At 37.4% G+C, this 12,680-nt stretch overlaps 1 protein-coding gene across 1 annotated transcript in view; it reads left to right on the top strand.

The window, feature by feature from the left end:
- Positions 1 to 12,680, top strand: part of WDR64 (WD repeat domain 64) — an 83,045-nt gene that overhangs the window by 60,054 nt on the left and 10,311 nt on the right. The window contains exons 16-23 of the mRNA XM_069800642.1: positions 1,879 to 2,055; positions 2,953 to 3,083; positions 4,390 to 4,482; positions 6,196 to 6,289; positions 7,693 to 7,735; positions 9,020 to 9,153; positions 10,543 to 10,648; positions 12,355 to 12,416. Of these exons, the coding sequence (XP_069656743.1) occupies positions 1,879 to 2,055; positions 2,953 to 3,083; positions 4,390 to 4,482; positions 6,196 to 6,289; positions 7,693 to 7,735; positions 9,020 to 9,153; positions 10,543 to 10,648; positions 12,355 to 12,416 (840 nt within the window). The remainder of the gene's footprint in view (positions 1 to 1,878; positions 2,056 to 2,952; positions 3,084 to 4,389; positions 4,483 to 6,195; positions 6,290 to 7,692; positions 7,736 to 9,019; positions 9,154 to 10,542; positions 10,649 to 12,354; positions 12,417 to 12,680) is intronic.

Here is a 12,680-nt window from a genome sequence, read left to right as displayed (position 1 = left end):
CCTCAGGCGTAGGGCTGTGTTCTCATGAGGCAGCTGTACCTTTTCCTCCTTCACCATTGCCTTTCAGCCTTAGCGTGCTCCTCGGGCAGTGGAAGACACAGCATCACCTTCTGGGGTTCTGGATACCTGTCCTTTGTAGAGATCACTGTCCCCCTTCAGCAGCTGAGCCCTCAGACTCAGATATTGCTGTCCCATCCCAGTCACTTGCATGCCATAGAGGCTCTATCTAATATTTACTAATAGGAAGCTCCCACGACTCAGGATTCAGTTTCACAAACCTCAGAGGCCTCAGGCCTATACACTCATGTCACTTTGAAACTCTACAGCTGTGGCCTAATATCCCTTTTGGTATATTTTCCCTCTATGGAGAGTAGGTGACTGTGGTATTATCCCGCAAAAAAATTCAATATCAGAGAAGATTTTGGCTGAAGAATTATTTTTTTTTCTGTCTAAAATTACCAGATTAAGACACTGGCTGTTTAAGAACTGATACAAAGAAACAAGACAGTAAAAAATCAGCTTGACTTGCTTGGCTTAATTTTGAGAATCTACTTTGTGTTCCCTTCAGCTAAACTTAACAGGATGCGTTTGGAACTCGCAATTGTGGTTTAATTTCTCAGACAAACCATGTTTCTGTAGAATTTTGTTCCTCAAATTGGAATGTTTTACTTGGGACGGACAAAATTCTCCTTCCAAAACTTTAAATCCACTATGTGCAAGGGAACAAAGGTTGTGGGGAGAAGTAATAAGTTTTACTAGACAGATGCTACATTTAGGAAAAAAACATACAAGCCCTCATCTTGGTAAATGATTTATTACTTTTGAGCCTCCTGCTAATAAAAAGCTGGTTTATACAGGGTTTGCTTTTGATATTCAGATTTTCCTGAAATACTATGTCACACCAATTGGCCCCCAGTGTTATTACTGAAATTGTTAAATCATTCATGCAATGTAAATGTATCCCTTGACAAACACGTTGGAGAGGAGCTGAATCTCCTCCAAGTCTTTATGAATCTAAGTACATTAATACTGTTTCACATAATTGCAGAACTACTTTTTTATACAAATTTTTCAGTGATAATTAGAAATACAGCTTGTTTTTATTATTAGCTTTTTAAGAGGCTCTGAATATAGTAGTTAGCAAGGCAAACCTGAGTAGCACCCCAAAAACAGTTCATCCTTTGCAGGAATCTACTATGGATATCTCAATTTTTAGTCCTTCTCCCAAGGTATTTCTTGTTTGATACACTTAATATCATAAGATTTACTAAAATCTTAATCATTGCTTCATTCTGGAGTTCAAGATATCTGTGAAAACAGTAGAAAACCTAAGTAGCTGATTTCAGTAACAGTTCCCAAAATGGACAGAAATATCAAAGTTAAAACAGACACTAGGTACTGAAGTGAATTTTTTATAGTCAGAAAAACTATCAAGGTAACTCCCAGTAGTCTCTAGGCACAATAGGGAGGAATCAGTGGCTCGGGGCCATGGCCGAACTGTGGCTTCTTCTTCTCACACAATTGGAACAACCGCCAGTTTTGCTGGTATGGTAGATATGAACTCGAGACTAGCAACATTAATAAAATCAGCTGCTATAACTGAAACTTACTTTAAGGGGGTAGTTTAACTGAATAAAATCAAAAGCTCTGAACTCCACAGCTGGATAGCTTCTAATATAACAGCAGGTAATCTGAAGTGAGCTGGAATATCTCTGGCTGGCGCTTCAGTCTGCAGTGTAGGTATATGCTAGCTGATACCTGTAATAGTTTTAGTAGTTTGGCACAGAAAACAAGCTTTTGACACACACTTGCTGATAATTTTCTTATGAATAGAGAAATCCTTTCCTTCCTCTTTCATTAAGTCAGTTATTTTAATAGGGTAACTCAGTTCAAAGATATCTATATGTCACATGGGTGCTTCCTGAGGCAGTGTCGTTTCCACGAAGGAATCCAGTTGTGTCTCTGTCACTGAAGCCTGACACGTTACAAACACATGATTTTTTCCCGGATATTCAGCTGCTGTCTGACACCAGTTCTCTGAGGAATGATACAGAGGTGAGAAACACTTCAAAGTTCCACAAAGTTCCAGTTACAGAAGATCAGAAAGTAAAATATATTTACTGTGCCCTCACGGATTTCATGTTTTAGCAACAGGATAAGAACCAAATAAGTATTCCAAACTTTTCAGTACACTGAAGGTCTAAAATAAATCATGTAAGAAAGTGATTGTTTCTAAGGGATGTATCTGCCTAATAATCCATCTCATGGTTGTCGCCATGATTAAGTAGCTCCTCTGAACATACACTTCACATTCCTGTACAAAATAGTAAGTTGAGGTTCTTGTATAAAGTCTTCCAGAAATGAAATGCTGTTCATTACTATAGCTAGACTGACCTTCACATAAAGATCAAGCTGGGTGTTAAAGTGATTCCATTTTCTCTTCTTATTGCTTTGGTAAAATAAGATGTCAAATTTATGTTTCAATTTTTGACCAATTTAAATTGAATAGTCCATGAGACTTTTTGTTTTGTATAATTTTACTAACTCTGTAAAAGGTTTGCATTATGTTTATGGAAAGGTCATTGTATCTCTGTTCAGTGACTTATTCTTTTAACCTGATTAGAGTATCTCCAGATAGTTACTTCTGATTAATATTCAGTTCTTACAGCTCTTTTTACATGCTTTGATTGCAAATGTGCTCTAGATAGCAGGTTAGGTTGGCAGACGGAGGCCCCTGTCCTCTGCAGCAGGGAGTCTCCTAGTACTATCACTCCCTGCTTCCTTCTGGTGCTTCTGTGTAGCTCGAGTACAATAGTATTAGAATAGCATTCAATATGCAGTTATTGTAGACACTGTCAATTTAGGCATCTTGTTAAATTAACAGTTAAAACATTTCACCTTCTAGTGTCCACATTGCTCCTACTCAAATTTTTTTTCTAATGTTCTTTGTAGAATTTTGTACCTTCTGTGGAAATTAAGTGTTTTGATGTTTTAAAAGTAGAAGGATGCAGTTTGATAGCTACAGGAAGTGCAAACGGTGCAATAATTTTGTGGGATTTTGAATCTGCCTCTGTGAGATGCCTGTAAGTATTCCTTTCATGGAGGCATTTTGATCTCCAGTATTTCATACAAACTTTTCAAATGGCATACTGGAAATTCTAAGATACCCAACTGTAAAGGGTGATGGACAAGCAGGAGTTAAAGTAGCAATTTATGTGGGCCCCCCTCCCTCCCACTTCAAATTACTTTGCTAGCTAGTCCTGATATTGTAGGTAGGAGAAGTGATCAAGAGAGAGAGTCATTTGGGGAAGGGATGATGTAATTAAGAATAGTGTTTTAACATAACTCAGCACTGCCACTGAAGGAAACTCTTACTATGTAAGTCACTCTGTCATTGGCTAGAGGCTGCTACTGAGCTGCAGAAACATCCTTATTTTGGAAGTTTCATGTTTGGGAGGACATCTGGAAATAATGCTACTTCAGATGATAATGGCAGATGTTCTACATTATCAGTATAAGTATCATTGTCTATACCTAGAAGACTAGAAGTCACATTCAAAAATCAGAAATCTGAAGTGATTTTGGAGATTTGGGAGTATTAATCTCTCACAGAAAGTGACAAAAAGGGATCATAGGATGGTTCCAGAAATTCTCATGCGGATTAAGCTGCTACATCAGGAAAGTGAACAATGACAACATGTCTGGTTAGACCAAGTGGAGCAGCATGGCAGTATTTCTGTGTTTGTGATGGAATAAATGCCTTTTAAGACCATACAAAGTCAATATTTAACTATCCTACCCAACAGTTTCACAGCATCCTTCATGTGTAAAATTGGCACGTTTGTGAGAAAGTGAGCTGAGTTTTTCTGTACCATGGGAAATAATCAAAACTTAACTGCAGTTCTGGCTCTGGCTCTTCTTTCACTTTTGCCTCCCCATATATGAGGAAACAAATTCATGGGGATGGGTGGAAGACAGAAAAGTCAATGCTTTGTAACTAAGTAGAGTATTTTACCCAGGGTTCACCTGACTGGTTTTAATGCCAGGAACAAGGTACTTTTCTAACAATAGTTAACTTCAACATAAGTTACTTTACTTTTCTCTTAAATACGAATTCTCAAGAAAATACTTGGCTGAATGAAATGTTCATAACTCCATCGGGTTTCTGTTTTTCCTGGCACAGGCACATTCTGTACCTACTCTTCACTGACATTAATCCATCATAACTTATTAACTGATTCTGAAAAACTGTGTCTAAAACTTTTAAGTGACATGCATTCTGGGAAATGAAATGTTTAATTTTTTAGATTACAAATAAAGCCTGCAACATTTTCTGGGAGCAATACGCAACATATCAGATGCATCCTGTACAAACATCTTTATTTGCAGGTGTAAAATTAATGAAGACAGCCAGGCTTCAGTTCTTCAAGCATCTGGAGTCAATGTCATATTATTCCTTGTACATGGTGCTTTCTCTTCCAGGTAACTGTGCATTTTCTCTTCCTCCAGGACAGGCTCAGTCATTAGGAATTTTGTTGTAGTAAACTGATGTAATGTTTGACCAAGAGAGCTGATTTAAATTGAGATTTTCTTTGTATTTAATCAATTCAAGTTCAAACACTTAATAAGCTTTCCCATCCTTAAACTTTTGTAATGCTTATCAATCCAAATTATATGTTCTTTTTTTACCACTCCACTAAGCTATCCTTTTGTCCTCTAAATGACCTCATAAGTCTCAATTCAGTTGAAGAATTCAACAGAAGTCAGCTTTTGTCTCAGGTATTAGTTTTCCTGTGTACTGCACCTTCTTTGATTCTTATCTCTGTGAGATAACTGTGTGGCAGCAGGCTTCTTCTTTATTTTAAACCTGATACAATCCTCACGCTATTAGATATTCTCAGCAAACAGAGGCAAGCTTATTGAAGTGTGCAGGCTCAAGTTTCATCTTAAAACAAACTAGAAGCTGGCATAGGTTGGTAGTGTTGTATGGAGAACAGAATTTAAGGCAAATATGCTCATTTTGAGAGAAAAGCATTGCACCTGTGCATAACTTCAGAATTGCTTGTCTTCCAATGGATATGCAAGGGCAATGGTAGCCAAAAAGACTCAGTGTGGTTTAAATACTTATGCAGCTTTAAGGTCTTAAGCAATTAGGCACCTTTTTTGCTCTCCTGAATCATAAGGATGGTTTATGGTCTTATGTTACTTTAAAACCTTCAAGTAGCTTATGCATTTACTACACCCCTAAATGTACCAGTGCCACTTCATTGAACATATATTTGCTTTTTGACATAATAGCTTAATGATTAGCTTAAGAAATCCTAGCTAAATTAAAAATGTGGTGATCACAATTCACAAATAGAATTTTTTATAAATCAAGAAAAGTTCTGATTATGCTTAAGCAGGAAGATCCTACAATGACTTTGAATCATATAGGCTTAGGATGTTTTGTATGTACTGGGAAGGTACCTGGATGAATTTGACTGTGATCATATACATACACACAATGTTCAAGAATGCTAGCAAGTTTGTAAAATCAAACACTGAAAAATTACAGTCATGGCCATCTGTCCAAATTTAAGTGGGCTACCCCAGCTGCATACATTCTATATGGGTTTTACATTATCCCACTTATTTGGATACTCTTGTCAAAAACAGAGCAGCTGTGACATTGGTGTAAGTTATGTGGCAAGAACCTCTCATTAGCACAGTTAGAACTTTTCTTGACTCAGAAACACAAATATTGAAGACCACATCCAAATTTTTTTCCTGAGTTTCTTCCACAGAATCCCATTTCTGAGAATTTTCTTAACAGATTGAAAACAAGTTTCTGTAATTAATTGAAGAGTATTTAATTATTTGCAGAGCAAAGCGCTGTGTAAAATGAAAGGGAACAAGCCATTGGCACGCACTGAATTTTTCCCCTTCACTTCTTGAGGATGAACACCAGTGTTAATTTTGATTTACTATGGATTTAATTTGCTCAAAACTCCTAACAGGAGAGGTTGGCTGTGTAATATGCAAATATTGCCTACTTGGATAAATTTCTAAACCACCAACAATTCTTAATCTAATCAGTCTAATCAATTCAGGCACTATTTTATTATGCTTTATTACACTGGATGATGTTGATTTCCAGATAGCAAACAGTATCTTCAAGAACTTCAGTGATCTCAAATAATTTCTTTCACACAGGAAAATTAGTTCCCTGCCCTCTACTACTGCTACTGTGAGGAGTGATATCGGTGCCGTTCCAGAGCACAAGAGCAGTTCTTTGAACCTACATAAGGTAGATATAGTGGCTTCATGGCTTCGGTAGGATTCAAAACAAATTTCTGGTTTCATTTTGGTTTTGGTTTTAAAATCCTGTAGCTCACTAAAACCCCTCCATAAAGCCACGCACAAAACTAAGTATCAAGAATTACAGAGAAATTAACTTTGTTCACCTAAGCTGAATGAGGTGGGGAACTAAGAATACATCCTGTCAGGCAGCTGGCTCTGTGATATATAGAATAGCTGACTATCCAAGTGTTTGTCAGATGCTTATCGCTAGCAATTCTGACTATCAAATGGGGGTGTAGAAGAACTCAAAGGGGGAAGTAAAATAGACAAATCATGAAGTACTTGAATAAAAGTGGAGCCACACCTACATAGCAGCCACACTTGCTTGGATACATTCTTTCAAATGACAGTATGATTTTTTTTTTTTAATTTACCCTCAAAAAGCCAGTGTCTCAATCTGTGTATTTTTCTAAGGCTAGCATGATGATTTTTGTGACACTTTTTGTCATTTTTTGCCAGAAGAACATGCCATACCTGCAGAGCAACAGATAGCAAGTAGGCAAAAAGAGGAAAATCCTGCTACCTCTCAGATTCTTTCCAGCATGTTGGTTCAGCAGAGCATGGCACTTTCATAGATTCCCAAATAGACACAGGCGTAACTGTCATCGCAAACTAAAGTATACATATCTTGTGCTATGTAGTCATTAGAATAACAAAATAGACAGTCATTTGCAGCTCTTAAAAAGATCCCCAAAAGCCCAACACATCAAGCCTTACAGATCAATAGGTAGAATGAGATTGAAGTGGCTTGTCCTCTTCTAAGATACCTCAAGCTCTCATGGCTGCATAGTTCTTCCTGCCTTATTTGACTTGGCAATTTTTGAGGCCACTATACTAATTGCTCTCAGCCTTGGGGATCCTCAGAAGCCTATATAGTAAAGTACAAATGAAGGACTGTGACAATTCGCATACTGAAGATGCAGATGTGAGTAAATGTTATTGCTATTTATGCACTTTGTTCATCTTTGATCAAGGCAGTAAGACGACTATATGCATGTTCTGAATTAAACTCTCTAAGTAAGAGATCTAGGTTACATTCACATGAATGTAAGTGATCAACTGCTTGTCCTAAGAAATTAATGCCATTCAGCTAAATTTACCTTTAGCATGCTTCTAAATTCCAATTAATTTCATTTGTGATTTGTTCATCTGTGATTTTGATTCTCTTCAGATGAACTGTTTCTTGTTTTCACTCAGTGCTGTCCCAGATTGAATGGAAATTGGGGGAGTATTTGAATCCTTAAATTACAAAAAATCAAGTTCTGGAAATAATTTCAACTAGAGAACTGTTCTGTAGTTACACCCAAGCTCCATTTTCTAATTCTGTTACATTTTATTCCTTGCTTTTAGGAAAATGTAAAAAGTGATGAAATAAATACTCAAATAACAACAGGTATGGAAAGGTGTTTTTCATTCTCTCTGTTGTTGATCCATAAGTTCTGCCCAGGTTACCACAGAAAACGAGTTTGTCAGTTTGTCTGGCAAACTGTGTTTAGAATAATTGGGATACCATTGGTATGTGGATGACACACCTCAATGTCTTCTGATCCCTCCTGATTTGCAGTTGTGTCACAAAAGCCAGGCGAGGGTGCAGGATATGCAGGGGCTTAATTGCTGGTTTTTCTAAATAGATATGATGCTGAAAACCTGGCAGAATTTGGAAATGTCAACTATACACCCTTCTCTTCCACATAAATATTCAAGCAATGAATTATTGAAGTGGTATAGCAAGAGCCAACTTGAGTCGAGTGTGAGTGAATGGCCTCACATCTTCAAAAGCACATGAAATTTTAGAAGGAAAAATACTCCCTATAGTATATATCCTTAAAACAACAGAAACAAGAGAGAGACAAGTGCTTAAGAGTTAAAGCTGTGCAGAGTCAGTGAATTTGCAAGGAGCAAATCCTCTAGATTCTTATGATTCCTTTAGACATCCTCTTCTGGAAGGCAGACTTTCCCAATAACAAGAAATTTGATCATCTGAAATGCGGATTTAAGCTGAATTTATTTTGCAAAAAAAACCATGCCCTAAACCAGAATATCCCTAAGCCTTGTAGCTGCCCAGTGAAATAGACACTCATGTTAGGTCCTGCATCCACTGAATGTCCATTTCACTGAGGACTTTCATGGGGCCCCCCAGCATCTCCAGCTCTGGGGAAGTCACAGCAGGAACTCAAAAAAGGTTCTCTGTGACCACCACCTTGCATTTACCAAGAGTTTTGAACTGGAGAAATAAGTATAGAAATCTATGATTCCAGAGTTGTTAAGTGTCACTTAGTTATTAAACTTCACTTTATTGCTAAATTTATAGTAATCTCTAGCAGCCTTGGGCAGAGGCTGCAGAACTGCCTCTCAGCTCTCCTGATGACCACTGTCTTGCACTCCCCCTTTACTCTCACTGGTGCTTGCAGTTTCATAAAATCTGTTGCTGTGCTCTAAGTAAAGTTCCCCTGCATCATGGAGCAATAGCTCTGGCTGGTTTAGATAAGATCATGAAGTTTGTTCTAATTTCTTTTCAGCTGCATTTTATCCATATCTGTAATGTTTTCAGAGTAATGCCATCTTGATGAAGGAGTTTATTTTCAAATTTACTTTTTTTTCTAGTGTTCTATAATTTATGTCCATTCAATAGCATTACTAAAAATTGTTGAGAAAATGTGTGATTTGTGTTCCAAAGCAGAAGACACAGCTAGGTATGAGAATATCCAGTACTTGAAGATGAATGTACAGTTATCCAAACCTGTAGCAGGACACTCACCAATACTGGCTTCTGCTCATGAAAATGGCTGTATCTGCCTATGGAGTATTCAGGTAGCTATCTGAATGTCTTTGGGATGGGACTGGACCACTGAGAAGATAATTCTACTAATCTTTGGATAATGCTTTTTAGCTAGCAATTGCAGCAGCAGATATTTTATTGCATTTTTTGGTTAATAGTTTCTTCCATGGACACAAATTAGTTCTGCTTTAATAACTATAGCAGGGAGTAATGGCAAGTGGAAAATGAAGAAACATGATTTGAAATAATTCTAACAAAAACTGAATGTAAAGTTATGTGAAAGTCTAGAAGTTGATTTTTCAGCCACAACATTTACCTTCTAAGAAAGGATGATAGGCAAGGCCTATCCTACTCTCAGAAGAGGAGAAATATGTCTCAAACTTTGCCCAAGCCAGCTAGCACTAGTAGGGTTACAAATCAGGAGAGAATAGTATCCTAACACATAGTATCTACAGCTGTAATCAGCTTGTAAAGCCAGTCATGCAACAGAATGCCACTGGTCTAGTTGTCACATCACCTCAGATCTGTAAAACTCTTATTTCAGAAAACATGTTACTCTAAACAAGAGATAAAAAGTAAATACAGCAAGAAGGGGGAGTACCATGATATGACTGGGTAATATTGGTCATTGTGGCAGACAGTGAGCACAACACGTCAGCCATGTAAGGCTTTAACAGCAATCACAGCAAAGGCAAGTCGGAGGGAGAATTTTTCAGAAAGATGGTGACATAGCTTTGTAGATGTTTTATGCGAAAATAGAACATGATGGTAAATGTCCCCATGTACAGTAGGCATGGGCTTTGTTGGATTTTGTTGTCTTCACAGTTGATATATTAGTGTGCTTAGATTTCTGTAGGAATCTCCAAGTTCAGGTGATGGTGTGTCATCACTGACATGACTGTCATCATCATTACGTGGATGACACAGTCAAGAATCTCCTTATCAGCAAGACATTCTCCCTCACCTCCTCCCAAACCTGAAGAGGCAGTAAGGGAGAAAGTCTACTGGTGCTTACTTGAAAAATATAGCAAGTTAGTGAAGGAGATATCATGGGTCCATTTGCAGCAAGAAACAACATTTTAGTAGCAAGTGAGATGCATACTGATGATATTCCATAGCAAATGAGAGGTAAGTGGTGAAGCAGGGGTAGGTACAGCTAGACTGAATTGCCTTAAGAGTGAAAGGTTCTTCTGAAGTTCTTTTGAAGTAGAAGAGACAGAATTCCAGAAGAATACACCCCAGCTATCTTGTCATTCAGTAGATTAGGAAACTACATTTTTAGCAGCTTTCTGAATACGTATGAGCTGAATAATGCTGAGTAGATCAAATCAATGGCACTCAACTTCTGATGCACTGATTTTTTTTTTTTTCATGTAGATATTATAAAGAGAAACATGTGTTTGTTTATTTATTTATTTTAGGGAAACTTAGTGAAAGAACTTTTGCCATTTTCAAAATATCCTTTGGTTCCTCTGACAGCACTATGTACAGACATCTGCACTAAAATGCTTTTGGCAGGCAGTAAGGGTGAGTAAACATCTTGGTCATTCTGTTTAGGACAGTCTGTAGGACCACAAAATATCATGCTGTAAATGTGCCAGAAATGTGGAAATGAATGTCCAAATGCTGCCAGTGTTTCTCCATCAAAGCTATAATTAAATAATTGAAAAAGGTATTTTCTAGTATGAAAGGATGGTAGATTAAAGCTTAGTGTTAACAGCATTATCAGTGGAATTGTTTTCATAAAAGACATTACAATTTTCTTCATTCACAAGCCCTGCATCTACTTTCCATCTGAATTACTGTATTAATACCAAGGGCAAAGATTACTGCTAAGAATAAGCAAAAATTTCACAACTGTGGTAATAAAACTAAATGAAAACCTGCAGCTGTGGCTGTACCAAGAGCCATGATTCGGACACTGATATGGAGTGCACAGTAATGGCTTCATATGCTGCTATATAAGGAAAGAAAGCAGTTGTGGTCTGTGCTAGCAGCTCATTGTTAGACTTTTAATTTCACACCAAATATGGCTTTCATTTGGCAGAAAGTCCAAGAGTTTATCTGCTGTCTGATTCTCCTCCAAACCTTTAGAATTACACTGGCAATTTTCCTCTTCCACATCTGTCATATGAGATTTTTGTCCTCTAATGTGTCACTTTTCTTCTAAAATACTTATTAGAACTGTTTCCTGCCAGCTTCCTGCTCTTATGCTCAGAAGCTGGATGTCAGAAGTTGGATGGAGCAAGTCTTTTTTTTCCATTTGTTTCAAAACTGAGCAGTGGCTTGACATTGATGCTGAAAATGAAGAGGAGTTTCCACTCCCCATTGATTCAAATCAGTAAATGACTTCAGGAAGGCAGCATGCACTGAACAGGATTTTAATTAGCTGTGGAAAAGTATCCACCCTATTACCTATTCATCTGATACTCTACTTTTGTTGTTCTGTGTTTGTGCCACTGTGTATTCGCTTTTCATGCTTTCTGCACCCTTCTCTTTTATCTGCAGTGCTACTACCGATTTCTTGTTCCCAATACAGATTTTGCCTTGTTAGGAAAAGGTCAACTTCTCTGTCAGCCTCCTTGCTTACTTGCAAATGTACAGTCCTAGAAACCAGATGTGACCAGTATGAAAGTTGGAATTACACAAAAGATTGCTCTGTCTAGTAGTAGAAATGAGAGATAAGAGGCAACTTCATCAGGAAAGAGGGAGCCTAGGCAGGAAACTGAGCAGTTGTGGGTCATAAGGAAAATGGTTCTTCGATTCTAGCTTCACATGAGTGCACTAAAAGGTTGTAAAACATTAAGCTTTCATTATGTATGCAATTAATCAAACTTTGTCCATTTTACCAGGGTTGAAAAACAGTTTAATCCCCAGGAAGCTCTCATACCTAGTTTGTGCAATAAGATAACTGTCTTGACAAGATGATTCTTATTTTTTGCTCATGTCATTTAAAGAATGAACTTCACGTTCTTTCCATTTCAAACCTATCCAGTTAATGACACATTGCTCACAAAGAGTATATATATTTCTTTGCATATTAATGAATAGTCCATTATTTTTTGCTCTGTGCTTGACAATGAGATAGTGACATTCACCTTAAAATAACTTTCACTGACCTGTAATCTCTGCTTCATTCTGCCCAGTGTTTACCAAGAGCATATGTTAGCAACGAGTGAATATGTAGCTCTAATGAAATTTACTGATGTTTTGCTTTTTCCTTTCTTAAATAGAGGGACATGTTATGCGCTGGAGCATTGCCTCATTCTTAGAAGATCCACAAAACAATAAAAATGTAAGGAAAGATCTGACAGATTTTCTTAACTTGAACAGTATACCAAGATAAGACAGAGAAAAATGGATTCAGAGCTCTACAGGGACTAAAAATGTTTCCTGCACATAAAGGTCATGTCTTTCACTTGAAATAATAATTTGATGCTGTGAAAAACAAGAAAAACATAAGTAAAATGCTGCTAGCATTATTCCATTGCATTCAAAGAGGCTGCATTAAGAATGAATATATCCATGTCCCCTGAGTGGTGTTTCTACCGTATGCCAT

Source organism: Haliaeetus albicilla, chromosome 13 (assembly GCF_947461875.1).
Source record: "Haliaeetus albicilla chromosome 13, bHalAlb1.1, whole genome shotgun sequence".
Classification (NCBI taxonomy): Eukaryota; Metazoa; Chordata; class Aves; order Accipitriformes; family Accipitridae; genus Haliaeetus; species Haliaeetus albicilla.
The sequence above is the reverse complement of the archived record's forward strand: the minus strand, read 5'-3'. Positions and strand labels throughout refer to the sequence as shown.